A 24,306-nucleotide genomic window follows, 5' to 3' on the forward strand; every position below is an offset into this window, starting at 1 on the left:
GGTCCCCAAGAATCCCTTCATTTTGACCACTGTCCAGTTTTGTTTCTAAGGTATGTATGGTACCATTACAATTAGCACAGTTATGACAATGAAGATAAATAAATCAACCTTTCTCATAACCTTGAGTTGCCAAACAGACTAAGGGTAAGTCAGTAAGTAAATAAAGTTATAAGAAAATATGTCAGTTGTCATGTACAAGACATAATCCTTGCATTGAAATTGGGTTTGATTAAGTTATATTCTTATTCTTTTCAATAAGGGAATAACGTGTTCTTTTGTAATCTGTTATGCACACAAATTTTGGCTGTGTTGTGAAATCCTCTGTGGCACGCTAGTTTTAAGGTATAGCTTAGCCCCATTGAACTAACCTCTTTTAGCTGAGAGGGATCAAGTTCAGGTATGTGGACATTACTAGACAGTATCTTTTGTTGGTTGTGTAGATCAAACAGCATGCTTGGTCAGCTTCGGGTATGTAGTTTATCTGATGTTTCAAATCATAATTGCAGACCCAGATCAATCGTGCTGACTGAAAGAACAAGCTTCCATTCTGCTTCTGATTTGGTCACTTGTCAACAGAACTGGAGACAGCCATCTGTGCATGGTTACATAGTGTTGTGAATAAACTGCAGGACATCTCAAACGGCTGAATCATCGATCACTCACTCACTTCCCCATCACTGTGGACTTTATGGACACTGGTATTTCACTGTGGCTAGCAGATACAGAGGAGTTGTTTGAAGGAATCTTTAAATATTTTAATGGTTAAGATTGCAACCAGTGATGCTGCACTACCTAATCAAGAATGTTATGGGTCAATTACCTTTGGAATGAATCCTAGAGGGACTAAACTTGTCCGAAAGAAAAGGTAGGCAGGTGTTGTTCAGTTTGTTCATTCATGTGTATCCCATGTCCTGCTTGATGAGGGGTCTATTACTATTCCTGTAAGGCTATATTTAGTTTTAGTAGTCGTATACTGCTAGAACTACAGACAACTTTATAACATTGTATTTTTATGCAGATTTTGTAGAAAGTGCAAGTAAGTTTTAACATTAACATCGTATTCACAGACAAGCTCATACTGAGAATAATATTTTTGGAACAATGATGTTATGAACAGCTTCCTATATTAATGGCGAAACTGGTGTTTGTATTAAAACCTGTTTGATTTTTTAAGTTCTCTGCTTTTCTGTTGACTGATTATCGTCATGGTCAGTTATAAACATTGAGCATGTTCACTGATCCATGCGACAGAAATTGCTTATGAGTTTTCATCAATTTTAAAACATTATTTTGAAAAGTGATTGTCATCATTTTTGTCCATCCATTTCTTTAAATATCTTGCTCTATTATATATATTAATAATGATAAAAACCAAACTTAATGTTTGATAGGCACAAGTATCTTTTAACTTTTTTGTGTAACCAAACTACTATATTTTCTGAGAAAACACTAGTCTTTACATCTTTACATTAGTTTCAACTATTCCTGCTATGATTCACTTGCAAGTTCAGTGAATCAATTTACATCCCTTCATGAATTCAGGATATCAATTGTGGTCAACAGAATCAAATATTTAGTAATATTTTTAGGACAGTGTTTTTATTAGGGACCAGTTTGTTGTTTTTCTACCAGTAAGTGAGATAAACAAAATCAACAAAGTCATGCAGTTATGTAACTTGTGGTATTTTGCCAAGATCCCTTATGGTACTGTCATTAGTGGCATTGTTGGCAATGTATTGCTTTCTTCTGCTTTATACAAAATGTCATATAAATGTTTCTACTGATGTGGTTACATGACATGTTATTTTAGTATCTTGATATTACCTATAAGCATGCATGAAAATATACTCATATTTGTTACTATATGTTTGTATAACATATCATATTGACTTCGTAGAGTGTTCATTGCAGCCCTACTCACAATCTAAAGAAATTGATGCCATGACACAGAAATGTTTTTTTTTTTGTATAACTATTTAGTATTTCAAGGCAGAAATCAATGTACTGTACATAAACATATTAAAGGGATTCTGCACTATAAAACATGTATATAGCTTGTTCAGATTTATCTTGTTCATATTAATATTTGATAAGAGGTGTTAAACTGACAGAGAAAAAAGATGGGACTTGATATAAATCTTAATGTTGAACATGTGAGACAGAGAACTGAAGATTCTTTTGATAAGTAAGTTTCATTTCATATAATATAAATAAATATCATAACCAAGTGACAACCCTAACAGACCTGATATTGTATGATCCTTCAGAAAATATTCACTATCAATGTGATTAAAATAACTAACTGAGGCATGCAGGCTTAATGCTAGTTTGCATCTATGAGTACTGGAATAAGATAATGGGGAATGATATAATACCTTTGTCACAGTTTGTGATTTTCACACACCGTAGGTATACACTCGTGCTAGTGCCCTCAGATCCAGTAACCAACACCTGCTGGTTCATCCATCTCAAGACATTTGGTGCTCTCTCTTTTGCTTCAGCTGCAACTGCACTATGAACTCACTTCTTTTCAAACTATGTACAGCTCCTTCTCCTCAAGTGTTCAGCTATAACCTCAAAACACTACTTTTTGGCGGATGCAAACAGCAACTCTCTCCAAACTCATATTTATGAATATTTTCTACCATGCTGATTCATGTGACTTGTGATGTGTTTATTTTTCAAATGTTTGTGCACACTTGAACATGCCCCTTTGTGGTATTCTATATTGTGCATCAGAAGTACCCTCTTTATTGTTATACAATTGTATACTGGAAACCTTTGAAGGACATTTCTCTTTTCATACTGTTAAGAAAACAGTGACCTGGTCAGTGATCATCATTGAATTTTATATTCACTGGGTTTGCTTCAGCAATATAAATAAGGAAACATAGAAAAGTTTAAATCTATTTGTTATTTAGGTAATACAAATGTGAGGAAATATTTCACAACTGAAAAAGAAATGTTGTGCTATACTCATTTTATTAATTTTATCATTTTATGAATCTTGAGGTCAAGAGGCCATTAGGCATCTCTCCACTGATTTCAAACACTGAATCATTTTAGGTTGTCACATACAACGAAACTTTCTTGAGTAATTTTGCATTACACTTTTGCATACAACATCATAGTCAAATCTGTATAACATGCAAAGAAAACTGACCTTGTTTTGCCAAGATATTTAGGATTAGTCAGCTTAGCAACATAAAGTCATTCTGATTAATAACATGCTATGAAGTAAATTGATTTTTCTTTCCCAACAGCTTCCTTTGTTTATTTAAGCAGCCAACTGAATTTTTTACATCAGACTTTCACTCAGGTTTAGGAGTCAAATCTTTTTTGCTGAGCTATTAATTTCATCTTTCTTCTGTTCTATTGTAATCTGCTATGATCAGAATCAAATATGTGCTAACAAATTTTGGCATTCATGACTTTGCTTGCACTTACATATGAGCATGTGACCCAGAAATCATGTTTCCTGAATTTCACCTATGCACAGACTTCATCACTATTTTGTAGTCATGTAACAAATCCTGGGAGCTTAGTGTCCATTTTATTGCCATAATATTGGTTTAGTATTACATTATAAGAAAATGACTTTAATATATTCAAGGCAGAAACCTGCACAGTAGTATAATGGTTGCTAGTCATTGTCATGAAAAGTGTGATGTATTATCAGGTCTATGAGCTAAGACACATGTTAGACCATGATACAGTCATCATAAGGACTGGCTAAAAAGGTTGATAATCTGAAAAATTGTTGAAGGGAAGCGTTGTTAATGATATGAAAACTGTGTCAGCTATACTCTAGAAACAAAAATGGCGTAAGTTCTATAAAAATGGAAATATCAGTTTTGCTGATATTCATCCAAAATGGATAACAAATATGAATATCTCATGCCTGCACTTGGAGAGATTTGTTTTCACAGAGTAAAGTAATTGTCGGAAATAATGTGAGAGCATGGTAATCAAACACACCAACACAAAATGAACCTGCAGCATGGATTGTTGGGTTTGCCTGCCTCTGCAATTGCACAGAAAGCGAAAAGTGAGAACATGCCACAACTGACAGAAGCTCCACGCAACAACAACATCAGACAACTGCAGACAAGCAACACAGCTTTGGCCATAGTTAGCTTTTGCACCCTTACAAAACTATGGAACTGTTATCAAATGTAGGGGTCAACATGTGACCTACCTTGATCTTATCGATGACAGGTCACAACTACAATGCAGTAGATTCACCATGGCCACCACAACAGTTACAGCAATTCCAGGATTTGTAAGATTTCAGAGAAGACTGTGAGGAGCCATCCATGAGCCTGAGACATCCTGTTAGAGGCGTCATTCTAACTGCCATCATTAACTGTGGCATCAGTAGTATCAAGGACATAGAGTTTGGCACAATAGTGGTGGAGATGTGTTTGTTTTAGCAACAAGTCAGATGGAAGACATGTTTACAGATGTAATGTGGACTGTTTTGGTTGGAACTTCATACAGGAAGTGCAGGTTTGGTGGCAGGAGTATAATCCTGTAGGCCACCATCTCTCATATTGGAAGATCAGACTTGGTTCACATCCAGGGCAATGAATCGTCACAATGTCACACAGATGAATTACTTATACAATACATCCTTCCAGTTTTGCAACAAGCAAACCACATTTTACAAAGCCCAACATCACATGGCAACACCCTTGGGAGTACCCAAGTACTGCCATGGCCCCCAAAGTTTCCAGTTCTGAACTCCATCAAACATTAATGGAATGCCCTTGATCAACGCCAGCAACAGCTAGTTTGTATCTAATTGGTTCCATGGAACAACGACACCAGGCAGTTCTTGACCCTCATGGGTTTTACCATACAAGATAGTGAAAACAGATGACCTTCAGGTGCTTCACTTTGACATTCAGTTGTTTTATGTTTGCCATGATGAGCTCAGTCAGTGACAATGACTTTTGTGCAAAATCACTTGTCGAATATCCACATATCAGTGTTTCCGTTTACCTGGAATAATCAGTATTTTATCGATCTATTATGCCCTGTACCGGTAATCTCAAAGACTGTCAGTTCAGTGTACCAGTAAAAATCATATGCAGTTAGTTGGCTATTACACTAGTGGTGGTAATCATACATTGAAAATGCTCTGAACAATAAAATCATCTGACTTTTTGGTCTCATCACCATGGAGAAAGATGATTATTGAAATCCCTCTGATCTATATATACAGGGATTAGGAAAGAGAATGTTGACAATACGCCATTTTCAGAATTATTAGCCATTATCTGAATTTAGAATGGGCCACTGCCTTTGTATCAATAGTAAACTTTGATATTTCAATGGGCCATTTTCATTTTAATGTGTAAAATGGCCCATGGCCCCTGCCATTCCCAATTCCTGTATATAGAAGTCACCAAGGTAACACTGATGTACCGATATTCCATCATTCTGATGGCTGAGAAAGCAATTTGCAACAACTCGTGTTCTCCCTGTCCCTGAGTGGTTACGACTGGCTTTCAAAGCAAATGTCAAATTGCAATTCGAAAGCAGAAGACAGTGTAATCTTTTTTGGAAGGGGTCAAGCTCATTCACCGAAATGTAAGGCCAACGAAAGTGATGAAGCAACTGGTGACATTAATAATAACAATGATAGCAAAAAAGATTCACCCTGTCACAGTGATAAGAAGAGAGTCAAGCTGTTTAATGATGCCTGGTTTCATGAATTTCAGTGGTTACATAAGAAAAACTGGGGAGAAAGGGAGATTTCAAATGTTAGGCAAAACCTGTAAAGCAGCTGGTAAATTGTATGCAGAAATCGTCTTTTAAAGACTGCTGTGACAGCGATAGTCATCATGAGGCAGTTTCTTTTTTTTTTTTGGTGTGTATGTGTTTTGTGTTTGTTTGTGAGGATGGGGAGGGGGGTTGGTATTCAAAAAAGTTATTGTTGTCAGTACATTGTACTGGTGGTTTGAAAAGTTAGTGGAAACACTTTATATTGTTTATGATTGTTGATCTCTGCGTTCTATTTAGAAAGTAGACTAAGTTATCAAGAGTGAAAAGATTTCTGTGAAATTTTTAATCTTTTACATTTTGTGGGAAAAGTTGCATAAAGACCGACTGATTGACATGTTATGAAAAACTGTGAATTTCTGCACGATTCTTTTACAATGATTGCAGTATTCATTTAAGGAGGCGTAAAGGCTCTCCTGTTGAAAAACAAACCTGCTTGAGTAGAATTTACACAGAGTAACCTGAGAATGAAAACCAAGTTTCTATAGCCTTATAAAATATTTGTCTTGCCTTCTGTATATTCATAACATCACGAATGCCTGAATAATGAATAAACATCCTCAAATAAAATTCATTATCACAATTGTAATTTGATAATATGGAGATTTCTAAACAGACTTTCCAGGTTCTAAATATGACACCTGATTTGTGCCGAGACCTACACATACATCTATTTGTTTGAAAGCATATTTATATTCCTGTACTTATACATTCCCAGTAACAAAGGCAATTTCTTGTACAATTTCTTGAATGCCTCTTATGTTACAGAACTATGGTCTGTAAAAGAAATGAAATGAATAAAACAGCATGTGTCAAGAGGGTAAACTTTGTTCATTAGCTGTGCATATCATGATACTTATTGGAAGGGCAACTTTGTTGGAATTCAGATATTCTTAGTTTGATCATTTATATACATGTAGAAGCTTATTTTGGCATGTTTACAAATGGAAAGCCTAAATTTGTGCAGGAGGTTCCAATCAACAAGGACAAAGCAGTTGTACATAAAAAATACCATATTTGTCTATTATTCAGCCATTTATACTGTGATTTACTATGTGCTTTGATTCAGTATTCATTTTCAAAAGGTAGTTTTTCCCCAGGTGTGCTGTAAACCAGGGTTGATAACTACTTGGACTAGCTTCGCATTATCACCTACACCAAGGGACAAAATAAATTGTCTGACACAACTAAAGCAATTAGTCACACTACCTGAAACATGAAAAATTTCATGTGAAAAAGATGCAAATTGTCTTTTCTTGACAGTGTGCTGATATGACATTTATAAACCTACCTCAATATGAAGGTTATTGTTGGTATCTTGCAATAGGCTGACACCTGCTGAGAGGTTTTACGACTGAATTGTATGACTGAGAACTAAGTTTTTACAGGTGAATTGTGTCATGAGCATGTATTGCAGGATGGGTTTTCTTATCTTGACTTCAGCTGCCTGCATGCTGCTCATGGTCTTTCTCCCAGTAGCTGTTATGATACAATTTGATTCAGACCATGAATAATATTTTACCCGACCCTCCCTACCCCCTACCTTCTCTCCACACCCACCCACACACCTCTCTTTGACTGTAAATCCGAAAATTCTGAAGTCCACAAAGTATCATTGCCTGGCAAATTATAGACAAAGCTCCAGCTACCTGCTTCATCAATATGTCTCCATGAGCATTCAATGCATGAATCACAGTAATTATATGTATTCACAGTGAGAAGTCTCACTACTTTATGGTGTTTGGTTTATTATTGATCTATAGTATTGAGTTCTGTGAATCACTGAATGGAACTGATATTTAGTCCCCTGGCGGAAACCCCCAGAAACATTTGTATGTGTATTTTGTCATCAGTTGTTGTGATAGAAATAGCACATTTTGAAATACTATGTCAGTTTTAGGTAGATGGTAATATGTTTGAGTTTGTATGTATTCAAAGAGCCTTCCAGCAGGCTGAGCTCCATAATAATTTTGTAATTTTATATATTGCCAAATTTAGAAATTATGAAGAAGAATTGTGATTAATTTCAAATGCTTTCATACAGAATAGAGGTTATTATTCATGCAGAGAGTTCTCAGAGTGTATTTGATAAATGATCTAAGAGATTAATGGGTAAAAGATATCAGATTTTGATCTGATATAAGATGACCTAGTCAGCAAAAGCTTGGACAACTTTATTCAGTTTGTTATTGATTAATATTGTGTACCCTTTAAAAATAATCACTTGTTTCAACATGATCACTTTTGTTAACAACAGGACGTTGACATAAACACATGAAGATATGGGCAGATATGGTTTGGACATAAGAGTAATTTGTAAACTTTCCTTGACATTAGGTTTCAGCTACAAGCAGTGTCATGATTCTAGTAGTGAAAAATACAGTTTAGTTCCAGAATAGTTTTCAGGACAATAACTTCGTTAGTAATTGCATGTTACTATTTTCCATATATATTTCACTAACAATTGTATCTTTGTTAAACAAAGCTGTGTAAAAGATTTCTGTGTACCTAAAAGGCTTTCAGATAAAATATCTCCCTATTGCTTTGTAGCCATATGTCGGCCTAATCTGATCAATAACACTTTATCTCTTGAGTGTCATCATGAGGATTTCCATACCTCAGATGTAAGGGTGTATACATGACTCTTATTGCTAACTCTCACTGGATTGAATTTTAGTGATCAATGAATCAGAACAAATTTTAAAATTATGGACACACTAATTGCCTTTTCTCAGCATGCTGTTGAATTTGGAACTTCATATTTCGGTGTGGTCTCTTGTTTTGCCATGAACATTATCATACTGACATTAGTATTCATTGTTTTGGTTACCATCAACATACATATTGATTTGGAAGAAAACTGAGGGTTTAGCAATGCTTAGTGTAATCTGTTAATATGAAAAGACTTTGTTGACTTAGAAGAATTAATTGACTCCTAAGACATCATAGAAGATAAAGAGGTGAGAACATTTTTAGGTAAAATGTGTTTGTGTGAACTATATGTTCAATATAGATTATTCATGTTTTTCACTTTGTAATATTTTAATTGCAACAACGTGCACCTCTTTTTCAGCCGTTTCAAAAGAATGAAAGGTGAAAGATCGAAAGTGGAACAGAGCCATACAAGACCTCTCCAGCTGCCTTACATTGTGCCAATGACGGTTTCTCACCCTTCTCAAGCTGTAAGTATGTTTGTTCATATAATTTTCTATACAGTGTTATTAGTTGGTAGGCATTCTGATTATCACTGAAGGTATATCCTGCATGTACAGTTTGCGAAATGTTGTTATGCATTGGATATCCAATAACAAGCTGGTCTTTCAGCCTAAACCAGAGTTATGTTTCCATTAATCTGTAAATCATAACCGATGTGCTTGTTGTTTAGCACTGCACTGAACAAATAATATCCCTGTTACATGATGGTGACATGTAAATGGAATCTGAATTGTAAAGTTTTCAGCTTGTTTCAGGTCTTGATCTCTTATGGGATGCTTTGTTAGGTAGAAAACTATTAGCTCTATGAGAACTAGCTACAATGTGTTAAAACAATTTATCAGAACTGAATGTTGTTCTCTGGTAATTGTACTCTATCAGAAGATGAATATCAGAATTTGTGAATGTAGGAACAGAACCTTTTGTTTCGTTGAGCTTGTTTTCTACAGCTCTAATGCATCTCCTGGTGCATCTTCAGCTTTACCACACCTGGCTCTTGGGACACAAGCACTCTATGTGATGATGGAGCTTACCAAATGATTTAGTCCTCTTTTCAGGAACCATATTTGAAGTCAAGCAAATTTCCAACAGGTCTAATTTCTGTAGTTATGATTGCTTGATCATAGAGCCTTAACTTGATGATAGCAGCTCTTGCACTAGTTGCAGTACCAATGGTCAGTACCCTTTAGTTAGAGGTAGATGATATAAACATCCATTCATCCTTTTAAGTTTCACAAATGGAGACCATTGCTTAAAGTTGTGGTGAAATCCACGAGATCAAAATAATGTCATAAGGATTAGTTTGGGGGCTGTATTACTGATGTCCAATGCTAAAAGTCCAATCTTGCATTTGATCAAGCTCATCTGGATACAGTAGAGAAAAGGGTTTTCACCTTGACCTATGACACTAGGAGTTCAGAAGAATACCAGTTACTTATTTCAAGGGTTCTTACAGGAAACTTTTGATTACTCAAAGTAATTAAGTAGTGTTGTCTGTTGGACCATAATATTCAATGGTAATGTTTATAACAATTACATGATACACTTGATATTGATGTGCAACCCCCTTGATGTAACATATTTGTTTGTCTGCATACACTCTATACATTACTCTCTATTGGACACTCATTTCTGTACCATCCAAAATCCTTGGATATTTTTTAGATATAATTTTCCCATGTCTAACACATATTATATGACACTGACAGAGTTAACGAATGGTGTTTCATAATAACAGGACATTGGGTCCTGTAAGCTTCAGATGTCTGTCTGACCCACTGAAAATTCACAGGACCCACAGAATAAAATTAAACACATTTTTCAGATTTAACATTTCTCTTAACTGGCATTGAAATTATTAACATTATATAATGACAAACATTATAAACATAAATTTATAAACAGTGAACAAGTGTGGCATGCCACATATAACAACTTCAGACAAAGTTACTGTGATATATTCAGTCAGACACTGGGGCCAGCAGGTTGGGAACTTCTGTCTGACCGTTGGCAGTTCTGCCGGATTTGTCAGAGGGTCAGACACTATTCGTGAACACTGCACTGAGACAAGTAGGATTTTAGCTATTTGCTTTGATACAACTTCTTATCTTCATATGATCAAATATTGTTTTTAATTGAGTTGCAAGTGAAAGCCAAATTGACACATTGTGTTAAAGCTGAAGCAAAGAGTTGTCAGAAAAGACTAGAAGAAGGGAATCTGAAAGCTCTTAGTAATGAGTTATAAAATGACATTTCAGATATTACTGTAATCAAAATGTGTGTATTTAATTTTTGTGTGGCTTTTGAAATCTTCAATCATTCAGTAAGAAGATCTGTTCTTAATGTGTTTGTTCAGTTCCAACTCCACTGATACAGGAACTGATCACCATTTGTTTTTCTCAACCACCCACTTATTGACTGAAACTGTAAGTTTTTCAGGTGTCAAATGTTTAGCACTTTGGTGCTGACATGCCTAGAAACATAATTGTGGCAAAATGGTATTTGAACCAATAATAGGTTTCTATCAAGGGATGTAATTCAGCTCAGCACATTATGATGCCTTTGGTAACTTGGCTACCCTTGACCCCATGGTGATGATGAGTGTTCTGAGGGTAGTATCATGAAACTTTTCATATCAGGTCCATGGATTCTGTCCTACCACTGTCATTCACATAGAAAGTATTTATTTAGAATTACATTTGAACTATGACTTGAGTGATTAAATGTGGGTGTGAACCAGAAGCTATAGAAATGAAACTATCTAGCTGTAATACAATCATGTTAGATGCTTATGTGAGCAATTGTAGATGTACTGATACTGTTATATCAGTTATAATATTTTGCTAAATGTCCTGTTCTTGTTAGTGTGATGATATAGCAGCACTAACAATTATCCATGTTTATGATCCTGTCAGAACACATATAATCATCAGGTAACTTACCAAGATTAATTATCCAAAGACTTTTCTTGAAAAGAGTCTACCTGTGTCTTGTTCAGCCATGTTAAGTCTTGTGATAATGATTGGCATCATGTTGTTGAGAAGGTATAAATAGCAACGACTTTCATCAAATGTGTTTTATTTGCTAATTCTGGTTGATCAGATGTTTTTCATCAAATTCAGTAGTATCATTTGATAATGTGGAAACATTAATCATTAACAGTGTCTAAAGTATATAAGAGACTTGCCTGTAGTCATTGGCTGCAATATTTTCTCAATGACTAATGAAACAAAATAGAGATAATCCTACTGGGTAGCTTACTTTTCTTCATCTTGTTAACTGTAATAGTTTTTCTTCAAATGTCAAATGTGGAAACAAGAAATTCCTGCAAAATCAGCATCTATAATTTAAATGTCTGACTTCTGGTTCAGGAATGCACCATTATTTTTGTTGTGCTTGTTCTGAGTTCTTGCTACCATTATTGGTCCCACAAGTGACAAAAAACATGTGTGAGATTGATTGAAATTGAAATCAGAACCTTGTTCAGACTTGAAATATATTTTACCCCTATTTAATGTCCCCTACAAAATAAGGTCAGAAATATTTCTTGGGCTTGGTTCCTGTTGGCATTTGCACTGAAACTGACATTGGTGTTGGTGCTCTTGAAATGTTCCAAGCCATATCTTTAAGACTGTCAAATGTTTGTCCAGGAATCTTAGGATATGCATTGTTCATGAACATAACTGGTACCCTTGGGAGATTTTGTAAATTTTCGAAAATTTTGTTTTCGTGGAAATAATTTCAGTTTCATCTCAAATTACCATACTGTGAAAACTAGCATCATGCAAACAAATGTTATTTATGGTTACATAACTTGCACAATACAATTGATCCTGGATGCTGGACATAGGTTTCTGAATCATATTCTTCAGGCAGCTGAAAGATACATATTCAGGCAGCTGAAAGATACATATATATTACAAGTATAAAAAACAATGTGTTGAACATTGAAAGTTTTGGGGAAGTATCTGTTGAAAAGTAATAGTGAAGAATCTCCAAAAATACCATTAGTGTCCTCAAATTTGGAAGCTAATTGCCAAAACAATTATTAAATACTCAGTCATGGTTAGTATGGAAAATGAATGAATCTTTATTATCTCGAAATACTATGAAATTTATGTAGCTGTTTAAATGGCTGAAATAAAACATTGAAAAATCATGCAATCAGTTATCCAAACTGTTGTTGCACACTGAATAGTCTTTCTAGCAACAATTCTGATACTGGTATGTTATTGTTTGGAGACTTTATAAACACATATTTATCCTCTTACTCTGGGTTTCTAGATGCTTGTTACAGTATACTGGCTGGTATTGTTGAAAACTTGTTGCACACACTGCAATAAGTGCTGTTTTACTACTGAGTTTTCAATGACAAGACTACTAAAGCTTGGTAGGTGTTGACAACATGACACCTGTGTTGATACATTTGTGTCAGTTGCCATAGAAACATAAAGGCCAGCTTGACTTATGCTAGTTTTCACTGTACATACAGTTAATGTCAGATCACATGAACACTAGTGGTGACAGTCCATTTATGTTGATGGGATTATGATTTGTCATATTCTGTTGGGATGCAGTATCTTGCTGGATTTTCTATAAGTACTGAATCCATGTACTTTACCTTCATCAGACTGTCAGATGAAACAACATAAAAGGGTAGGATCTGTGACAACATAAAGGGATAGGAACACAGATATTTGTATGTATATCACATTCCTGAGCCTAATTCTTTCTCTTTTGAACCATTTTGCATATATTTTTGTGTTGTGTATTGACTATCATTGAACCACCATATAATGGTCAACGGTTTTAAAGATCTACCAGTCTGTCAGGTCTGTTGTTGAAATAGAGGCCTGTTGAATGCATTCATTCATATTAATTTATAAGGTTCTATTGGGATGGTGAAAATCTTCACAAGAACAAACTCTCAAAATGAACTTTAATGTTTGTAAAATACTGTAAGCATGGTGAAAGAATGTATGGTTGTATTCTTCTTCGGCTTGGAAAACTAAAAGCATGGTAAAGACCTCAGCAAGGACATTGGTGAGGCGGGCAAGCATCTGCCTCATAAATGTAAGTATGTTGTTTCTCAGATGAGCTGCAATAATTATGTTTCTGTGTATGGTATCTATTAATATTAAGGAATGTGATATTGTGTCATGTCTTGTAACTGCAGAGACTTCATGGTATATTGACTTGGGAAGATTTGAACATTATTGCAGTGGCCACAACAATACATTGATAATTCTAACTATTTAATTTCTTTGAACATATGTTAGTGTAATTCCTTTTTATTTTCACTTTTAAGCTAACTACAAGGCAATTTTTATTGCTATCGTTTATATCTTGAATAACTTGGTGTTCCACATCATATTTAAATTAACAGGATTTATCTGCGCATGCTACAGATGTTAGAGTTAGGATGACATGATACCTTGTATGCATCCACAATCTTCTCGTCTAACAATTAATGTTCTAACTGAATCACTAATTTCATTCTGTGTCTCCTTGAGGTATGTGAATGGCTGGTTTTCACTGACAAATACAGGCATAAAATTAATTATACAACCAACAGTTAAGATAACTGGATGACAAGCTAGTAACTAGACTGATAAACAGTGAGTGAGTGAGTGAGTGAGTGAGTGAGTGAGTGAGAATGATAACAGCATGAGCATCAATCTGTGCAACTGGGAACCAGTGACATAATTATGTCAACCAAGGCAGCAAGCCTGACCACCTGATCCCGTTAGTTGCCTCTTATGTCAAGCGTAGGTGCCTTTTATGGCAAGCATGGGTTGCTGAAGGTTTGTTCTACCTCACACCCATTGGGTCAGACTGATAAAAAGGATAAATGATGCAATAATGATTATGTTTTTTTACCTGAGAAATTAAGAAGGTTGTTCTTATAGTGTATTGAAGTTGTTAAAATGTGTGTATCCCTGAAAACCTGAAATCTGTTTTACTATGTATCTCATTAGATTTTCTATTGTAGATGTTCCCTTTATAACTTATAATACTATATAAAATTTATCTTTTATTAATGTGCTACTTACTGTTCATTATGTTGTGATGTTTCCTTGTTTTCCTGACAATGTTACATTGTCAATGATTTAGTATGTCAGAAGTTCAGAACTAAGGAATGACCTCGTAAGGAATATGGAAGCACTTGATCAATGTCTCTTCCTTCTCTAAGCTGCAGTCAATGACAATATGATAATCCAAAAGACTTTACAGGCAATGACCTATAATTTGCTTCTGATTCTACCTGTAAAAAGACTCTTGGTAGTGATTTGTGGATACAAAATGACCTTTTAAGTGTGCGTATAACAGTTTTATATATAGTTTCTGTTGCCTCTGAATCAGGCAATTATGATCCCGTAATTCTTGATAAATCCCTTAGTTGTTGATACCCAGGTCCTTTGTTCTTCACCGACCATTTACTGTTTAGAATGAAGCTATTGTACTTTCTATTACATTTAAGTAAGAGGGTTACTTTCCTAAGCACAGAGGCAGTCAACCATCTCTAATACAGCATAAAAACCATATTTATTCAGTTAAGTGAGACACGTGGAAATATGTTGATGTTCACTAATTTGTTAATACATAAAAAGACAAGTGAATATTTATTGCAAGAAAGATTTCTTCGTTGGATTACTTGGCTATTTTTATGCAGTTTTTTTGACAGACACATATTCTAAATACTTAGCATGCATCCATCAGAATGGCTGTGGCAGATTTGCCAAGTTGTTAAGTAATGGATTAGAACATGTACGGTATTATTATGGGTTGAAGGACCCAGTAAGAGCAATGCACATGTAATGACATGAATAATATTTTAACTTTCTGGCTTTGCCACCATTGTTGTGGGTAATTTCATGAGAAGTAGGGATTTGAGGTAGCCAGCTGGCAATGCACTATACAGACACAGACATATGAAAATGGTCATGCAGGCCAACTCAAATGTAAGTGTTGAGATGCACGTTCTCGTAATGGTGACATGTATATTTGATGAAGCTCAACTTGAATTATGTACACATGTGAGACTGTGATGGCTGAAATGATTAACATAATCAGTTTTGGACCATTCAAGAACATATGAAAGACTGAAAGATATATCAAGGACAGATATTTTTATATGACTTGTTTATTTTCTTTTTAGAGATTTTTTTTGTAAATGTAATGTCAAATTTACAGTGCAATTGAGGGCTCTTTCTTCTTTTGATCTGTTTGGATTATGGTGGTTTGTTTGATGATTAATCTGTGAAAGGCATAAATCTGACCATGCCTTCCGAAATGGAGTCAGTGAAGATGAGAGATAAACATAATTACTAATATGTAGTCCTTTGGTTGAACAAATTTCCAGATGTATGTGGGTAGTGTTTGTTAGTTTGTAAATAATATGTTAGTAGATCTTGCATTTACTAACATGAAACAATGTAATTGCTTGTAGTAAAAAGGTTTTAAAGACTGTAATTGTTGTTGTTGGATACAAATTAATGGATTTTGCTCATATTTACGAGAAACAAGGTACAAATTGTTGTTGGGTAAAATGTAATGGGCATTTCTTTTATTTGCATAAAATCTTGCACCAATATTTCATTGTAAAGTGCTCTGCCCTAAGTTGTTTGTTGCTCTCAATGGGTTGACTGAATACACCCCAAAGTCATTATGTGCAAACTCCTTGGGAATTTACTTGCACAAGCCATTTTTTTACTCTTTGTCTGTAGATTTCAGTGTTAGTGTATCACTATGGAGACTTATTTGATAGAGTACTCTCTTATACAACTTTTGCTGTGGCTAATCAGTGAAGCTATTATTGTCTGTGTTATGCAGGAAAATGATGAATGCAGAATTGATATTTTGGGCCCTCATGGAAACCACTGGCGTAATTTATGTCCGTTATAGCTGAATTTTTCACTCCAAACAACTTCTAAATCACTGCGAGTATATGAGCTATTATCATGTATTTAGCCATATGATGATACATTAACCAGGTAATGTATGTGTTCTGAAACTTTTGCAGTTAGAAGTAGGTATCTGCAAGACAAGTGACCTGCTGTTAGTATTATCACAGAAGGATATGGAGCCTTGATTTTGTTTGGTACAGATTCCAATAGGATATTTACTTGACGCTTATCTTTTTTTAAAACATTCATCCTTATCTTGAAGAACATATTTTACGTTCATAGTAAAGAACCAAAGAAAGCAAAGAAATAGGAAAACATGTTGAAGAATTTGTTTAGATTTTGAAAAGTATGACTGAAATGATATCACACCAAAGAGGACATTTAGAACTTTATGTTAGTTAAACGGAATACATTAGTTTATTAAAAGAGAGAAATGTGGCTGAAACATTTTGTGCACTTCTTTGTGTAAACAATGGATTAATGGAAAATAGTCTTAACACAAGCAGAGTACTCTTGCCAGAAATAGGTTTTGTACATGTTGTCAGTTACAAGCAATCAGCAAGTTTCAGCTACTTGGATTCTGTAATGAGCTTATCATTACAAGAACCCAGCGCTAGTAGGAGTTCAGATTAATATATTTGAATCATTGCCACTAATCTTAATCTTGGATTAACGTCTTGGCTCTTGGTTCCTTTTGTGGTTTGGGCTGAAAATGTTTAGCATGTTACTGTTTCAAGTTATGGCTGAATATTACTGGATGTGAATGTTCAATAGTCAGCTAACAGTTTAGTTGAATCAGTGATGTACAATCCATATTATGTTCGAAAGGTGGGATATTTATCACTGGTGATGTGTCAAGTTTTCTTACAAAAGAACATTAATCTCTCAAATATTTCATGAAAACAGAATTATGAAGGTATGTACTTAAGTTTGTGCAGATTTTCATTCAAATTTAAACAAATCCATGTAAGCCATTAACAGTTCCATTTTCTATTTTCAAGAGGAATCTAAAAGTATCTGGCCAAAAATGTAAACACAGTTCTTGTTAATTACCGGTACATGAAATCTTACATTTGTGATTATAGATCTGGTATACAAACTGTATAGGTCTTCATGTAATACCTGCAGTATATTATTACTTTATGCAGAATATTTTCCGCTTCAAATTATTGCAGATAAATGTACATCTGACCCAAATGTATGCTTTTTGCTGAGCATTCTCAGACTCTTCTCTCTAGTATTCTGTGTATGTATGGATGTGCTTATGTATTCTACTCTCTGATCACAAACTCAATTCAGTATTCAATTCATTGATCCTTCAACAACATTTCAACATTGAGAGTTTTTCAGTTAATGTGTGGAAATAGATATCGTAGGAATAACTTCTCTCCCAATCACATATATATATTCTATATCACCTTGAATTTGATATCTGTTGTAAATTATGCACTGTCAGGTGTCAGTTATTCTAATGGTCATCTCATTGTGGCCTTAGTTACCTGACTAACAGTGAATCAATTGATCATGGAAATGATCGAACAGGGAGGTATGCTGTAATGTCATGCTGGAATGAGATCGCACTGAGTTGTGTAAAGTCAATAGACACCATACCACACGGATAGGAGACAAGCCATGACACACACATACCTTATTTAAATGTGTTAAGTGTTGCAAATCTCAAGTATTGTGCCTGTCTTGTTTCATATCAGTTAAGAACCTGTCACATTGTAATTCATTTATATGAACTGAATATGTTGGGTTGAAGTCTATTATTTTACAGTGTTTACTCCCTTGCCTGAGCAGATTTGCAAAGAGACAGCAGACAACAGGCTCATCAACCTGAACTCATAATAGCCTGTTCTTTGTTGTTACTTCTTAACAAAAACTGATCTCTTGTTCCACACCTGTGCCTTCGTGAAGCTTGTGAACTGCAATTCAAAGTAGGTGTCCCAGAACAAATGTTTGATATACCAGACACTCACATATCATATGTGCTGGAAGGAATCTTTCATTGGATGGTAATAGATGGATTGAAGTATTATTATTTGAATGCTTATTGGCTCAGTCAGCCACATCCAATTTCATATTGTTGTGGGAGATATATTCATTCAGCCTTTAAGTGTTGTCTTGTTTGAACTATATAATGAAGGTCTTTATTGCACCACAATAATTACTCAAAGGTATTCTTGGTAGAAACTTTCATCTCACTGTTGATGTTCAGCACTAAAGGGATTTCGTGACAAGCTGTGATGACTGTCAGTAAGGACGTGTTACATTGGCTGGATAATGATACACAGGATTGTTTTGTTGCAATTGGATCAGGCAAAAGTAGGCACACCTGAAGTAGATACAATATAGTCAATATGAAGTTCAAGCTTCCTGTTGTTGTTGATTATCGAAGACGGATAACTCATAAGGTAAGAAATAGATAAAACCAAGGACTTTTCATTACAAATTATGCCCCAGAGTTCCAGAACATATTGCCGTGTATTGTGTCTATTACAAAAAAAGACACTGATGACATATTACACTAACAAGATTTGTGTTCAGACATATTAACACATGTCAAAGGGAAGTCGTACAGAAAGTCAGCTAGCACATAACATTGATGTATTGGCTAATTCGGCTAGCATTTATTCAGGTATACTTTGATACTGCAGTGTATACATAGTCCTCTTTACATCTACAGTAGCTACTTTCTTGTTTTACCACTGTGAATACAAACTCTGAATATATCTTAAGGTTACCGGTACAATTATGATTAATGTTGGTGGTAACACAATACTGGTGTGGCTGTATTCTAGTATGTGCTGCTTTCTTGACATGCAACTTGTATTATCACAAAACATTAAATCCAATTCTTTTAGGATGGTTTTGATAAATGTAAAATTATGTGCCTGCAATAAGTTGAATATGCATATTCATATGTGTTGAAAAGGTATTTTTTCATTAAGTTTGTAAATGGAAATTAACAGGTATTCTATGAGCATACAAAATGAGTCTAAGAATTTTTAAGCATTTCTTGAGGGCGTACAAGGTTAATACACAAATTCTGATATGAGTTTCATAGAATGCTATGTTTCATGCTAGTGTAGTAATTTCTTATGTAATAGTTACTCATATTTCTCAATCCTTTTGCACTCTTCTATAGAAAAATACAATCTTCAGATGTTTTTTTGTGTGACATTTTTCAGATCTAGTGTCAGTCTGATTTAAATGACATCATCAATGTTGTATGCCTGAGATAATCAATATGCTTGTGTATGTGTGAGTGTGAAGCAATATTTGCGCAAGTGCATATTTGTTTTAATGGTTATTTCTAGCTCTGTGGGAAATAAAGGTTGATAGTAATTATTCTACCATGAATGAACATCTATGAATATTTATTGTCTTGCACTCCCGTAAGAGTTAAGTTCAAAGAAGTGTTTTCTTAAGAATATTAATTTGTTAACATGAATTCTGTATGTAAAAATCATGTCATTACATTAATGGTATAATAGACTAATTAAAGCCTACAATGTTACAAGGTAAACTTATTGTTCAGAATCAGACATTTGGGCTTTCAAGGTACTTTCTGTTAGTTGTCAGTGTCAGTCACCCATCACTTCACAGATCCTACTTGTGCTGTCAAGGTAAAAAAAAAGAATTTGCTGTTGATGTTTGAAAATGTATAGTTGAATTCAGCACCAAGTGTAAGCTAATTTTTCATTGATTTTGCTCTTAGAACTGTTTCCAAACAGAAAAAACAAAAACCAAGTTGAGAATGTTCATTTGCAATATGATTTAGTACCAGTATGTAAAATTGTAAACTGAATCATGACACCATGGAGACAGGATTGGATATTGTTGAATTTGATAAATGTAACTTTAGGACAACCCTCGCGTTTATCTATAATCTATACTGCAAGATGGCTCAATAGCATTTGGTTGTATTCTGCTCTCTATGATACCAATGTCTGAAACTGATGTAGATATTGGGAGATATTGCTACTACTATTGTGAGGAATGTCTACATACGTACAAAGAACATTAATCAGTTAAAGTAATGGTTAAATATCACTTTTTAACTCATGGGTTAAAAATACCATTGCCCAATGCCCAGGATAAGTCAGTTTTTATTTTGGGCAATCAAATAATGGTATCTTAGTTGACTGTGGAAAATTAGGCAGGACAAGTTACTTTCTCAAGTTTTTTTAAGAACTGTTTGAACTCCTGTAACTGTAAACAGTATTGTATGTGCTAACAGGGTGTAACCCTATATTATCTGAAACAAGTGTTCCAAGGCAGAACCTGCTGTTACCACATTTAACCAACCTTCATAATGACATGTCAGATTTAAGTCACTCTAAGTAAACTTAGTCTCAGTGTATTTCATTGCTCTCCACCGCTGACTCTAACAAAACCTAGTAGAAGGTCGCGTCAGGTAACCTTTGAGTGACCAATGACCATCCAATTAAACGCAAGATAGTTACATAGATTTAACCAATCAGACAACGGCTACTATTTAGGGACTGGAGGGACTTTCAAAATACTCAGGTCACTGACACAGATCTCTCCACAAACAAAAATCCGCATATAACACAGTTATTTGATCTGCAGTATATACGCTTTGGGGTTTGTGTTGACATAGTTACCATTAGCTAATATTTCCGCTAGATGACATCCTTGAATATTGCCCAAAACACTATTTTCAGCGACTGTTTACTTACCGTTGCCACGGTCATAACGTGCTCCGTGTGCATCACCCGGAAGCATTCAGAATCGTTCTGGTACGAACCTTTTCGAGATAAAAAGTTCAAAAGGTGTGTGCGAATGTCCACTTTCACGATTTGGTAAGCTGTGTTTTGATTGGTCATTCTCAAAGGTTACCTCACGCAACCTCCCATAAGGTTTCGTTAGACTCAGTAGTGGAGTGTAACGAAAGTACTGAGGGTAAGTTTACTTAGACTGTAATGAAGTTTAAGTTTTTTGTGATCAGTAACTTTGAATTGCTTTTTTTAACATGAAGGATTATTTTGACGATTCTATGCAGGAAACAAACTAGTTGTTTATTGTTTCAATCTTTGAAAAAGTAAACTGTAGGTGGACATAAATATCTAAGGTCTATGCACTTTAACTATTGTAATTTTACCAACTATAGGCAAATGTCATTATTTGACTGAGTTGGGTAATTATTATTTGAAAGTTAACATTTCTGTATTTTATACACCAAATTGGTTTTAATCTTTGTTCTAATAATTAAGAATCTCTGTAAATGTAAGTGTGTGTCACAAACATTATTGACTTGCATTTAGCATAATGTAAAACAAATGACAAACTGTTTGTAGTCACAGTAATCTATAAGGCTATTTCCTGAAAGTATTATGCTACCCAGTGAGGCAAACAGATTCAAATAACCTGCTATAGTTCTAACCTTGTTCTGTGTGCAATCCAGTAATGAATAATGCCTGGTGGAGTTCCAAGCCACCACTGGTGGATTGTATTACATAATTGTATTAATTGATTTATTGGCACACCCTGATTTATGAAAAAATATTGGCTGTGCACACAATTTGCCTGTTATTTGGATAGGAATTTAAAGGATCATTGGTTTTATTGAATACACTAGAAACAAGTCGTGCATATACTTCTTGACTGTAGCAGTGATGCTTGAGGTGTTTCAGATGTTACTAAATGGGGGCAGGTGAATAAGTTCAAAACATCACTATTATTACATGACATAAATAACAGTGTTGGTATTATTAAGGTCTTGGGGGATTAGGATTTAATGACACGTAGCATGCCATTGAAACATTACACTTACTGTTAGGGATACATTAGTCCAGGGTGTAAAACAATACATTTTCAGATAAATGACTCCCAAGTGCTCAACAGTTGTTTTGATGTGGGAAATGTATACTTGTAAATGTTGAAACTATTTGGGTTGAGTGATCCTTTATATGTGAAGACGTCTTGTTCTGAGGATCACCTAATAAGTAGGATTGATGAGTCACTTTTTTCTAGTTTCATAAGGAAACAAAATGACCCTAGTCATGAACAGCGTTTGTTTTAGCTAAACTAAGGTAAATATGAAACAATGGATTTGTTGAAGGGACAGTCAAATGAGTTACAAAGAAATATGTTTTTTTGTGTACCCATCTTAAACGATATGCTATACACTGATTATTTATGTTTGTATGTTGAGCAACCTGGGGTGTTTTTTCTATAGTCAACTCAATGTGTTTAGCAGGGGTAAAAAGTGATGATAGGAGTTCTCTGTCTCCAGATTTGTTTATTTGGGTCAAACATTTATAGGCATAAGGTCACCAACTTACCAGTGGTGGGAGTACTTTATCATGATACAGACACCAACAATAGTGCAAGATCAATATTGGAGAGAGAATTATAAATATTTATATTGCTATGGGCAGTTCTCCTTTATCTATCAAGATTAAAGTTGAGTATTGCCAGTCACTTGCCATTACAGCCATACAGTGTATAGCTCACAACTGGTACTATAGACAAACTTCCCAATTTCATTTTTTCCACTTTGTATCACTGATATTGTCAAAAGATCTGTTCATAATCACATGAAATTGTGTTATTTCTATGGTATTATCATTTTTATTACAACATCTATTCATTCTGCTATGTTTAATTTACTGTAGTTTTACGAGTGCAAAATTTCATTTTCAAGTGTGTAAACATGAGGAACTCTGTATTTATAATATTGCATTATAATATTTCCATTACTATAACATCCATGATTTCTAGGATTCATTCAAGATGATTTAATAGATTAAGACAGGTATAAATGTAATTCTCTATGATTGTAATAAGTATGTGAATAAGTAATGAATGTATTGGAATATATGTGAGTCCTAAACTTCAATTACATTTTCAAAAGAGAATGAACGCTCATGTTTGATGGTGAAAGAAATGAGAAGCAGTTATTCAACTGTGATGTATTTGATATGGATATCACACATCTTTTAGATCTTACATAGTTACATTTGTTTCATTATGTTTGTCATTTTTGTAATTTTCAATTTTCCAGTGTGTGCATTCTTTTGCAGTTTATAATCCATGGGCACTAGGCATAAGGAATGTTTTCAATGTTAATGCATTTACAGGGAATGGAAAATTTCTTTAATTTTCAGTATGTTATCATTATTCACTCAACTTTTGTCCTTTTGAGGTTGACTATTTTGCATAGCTCCAGTGCATCATGTAAACGAAGCAATATACTCAATACAGATTATGTAAGTTGTATGCTTCTCTCGAGGGTAATATGGTCTGATGTATGTTTGTAATAGTGTCACCCATGCCAATAAGCGAGTGATGACACCGCTACAAAGAGGCGTACATCAGACTGTATTGCTCCAGGTAGAAGCATTCAACATATTTATCTTACCGCTATGTTAAATGTACATTATATTGTGTGAAGATTTCTAAGGACTGTAAGACATGTAAACAGACTGGATTTTTATAATCAGTGAAACATATTCTGATGAGCCTAAAACTGCCATATAAATGGTTAATGATGTTCAATGTATGCATACAATGTATGAAATAGTTTAGGTAAATTAGTCTGTAAAATAAATATTTACATAGTGAACTCAAACAAGGCTAATCATAAGAGTTTTCGAACTCTGTGCACTGCATGTGTCATATTATGATGTCATACGATTGTTTAAGTCATATGATTGTCAACTTCTTGGCAGAGAGTTTGGTGGTTACCATGGCAGCAGGTAATATTTTTTCCAGTTGACAAGGAAACTTTGTAAAGCATCATTGATCAATTAAACTAAAGTATTTTACATGAAGGAAAGATAAGTGTTATTATTTAAAAAAAGTGGACATCATAATGTTGAGATTTCATTCCCTCTGTTTGCTCAAAAAGACAAGAAGAAAAGATTTA

The 24,306-nt window shown here is 34.5% G+C and overlaps 1 protein-coding gene across 2 annotated transcripts in view; it reads left to right on the forward strand.

The window, feature by feature from the left end:
- Positions 1 to 821: 821 nt before the first annotated feature.
- The window catches only part of LOC137277858 (dual specificity tyrosine-phosphorylation-regulated kinase 4-like), a 42,492-nt gene continuing 19,007 nt past the window's right edge, over positions 822 to 24,306 (forward strand). Inside the window, exons 1-2 of one of the 2 annotated variants that reach the window (XM_067809823.1) lie at positions 822 to 865; positions 8,861 to 8,969. In XM_067809823.1, coding sequence (XP_067665924.1) covers positions 828 to 865; positions 8,861 to 8,969 — 147 coding nt within the window. In that variant the 5' untranslated portion in view covers positions 822 to 827. Of the gene's footprint in view, positions 866 to 8,860; positions 8,970 to 18,207; positions 18,824 to 24,306 lie in introns of those variants that run through there. The other variant, XM_067809824.1, reaches the window with a different exon arrangement.

This window comes from Haliotis asinina, chromosome 3 (assembly GCF_037392515.1).
Source record: "Haliotis asinina isolate JCU_RB_2024 chromosome 3, JCU_Hal_asi_v2, whole genome shotgun sequence".
Classification (NCBI taxonomy): domain Eukaryota; kingdom Metazoa; phylum Mollusca; class Gastropoda; order Lepetellida; family Haliotidae; genus Haliotis; species Haliotis asinina.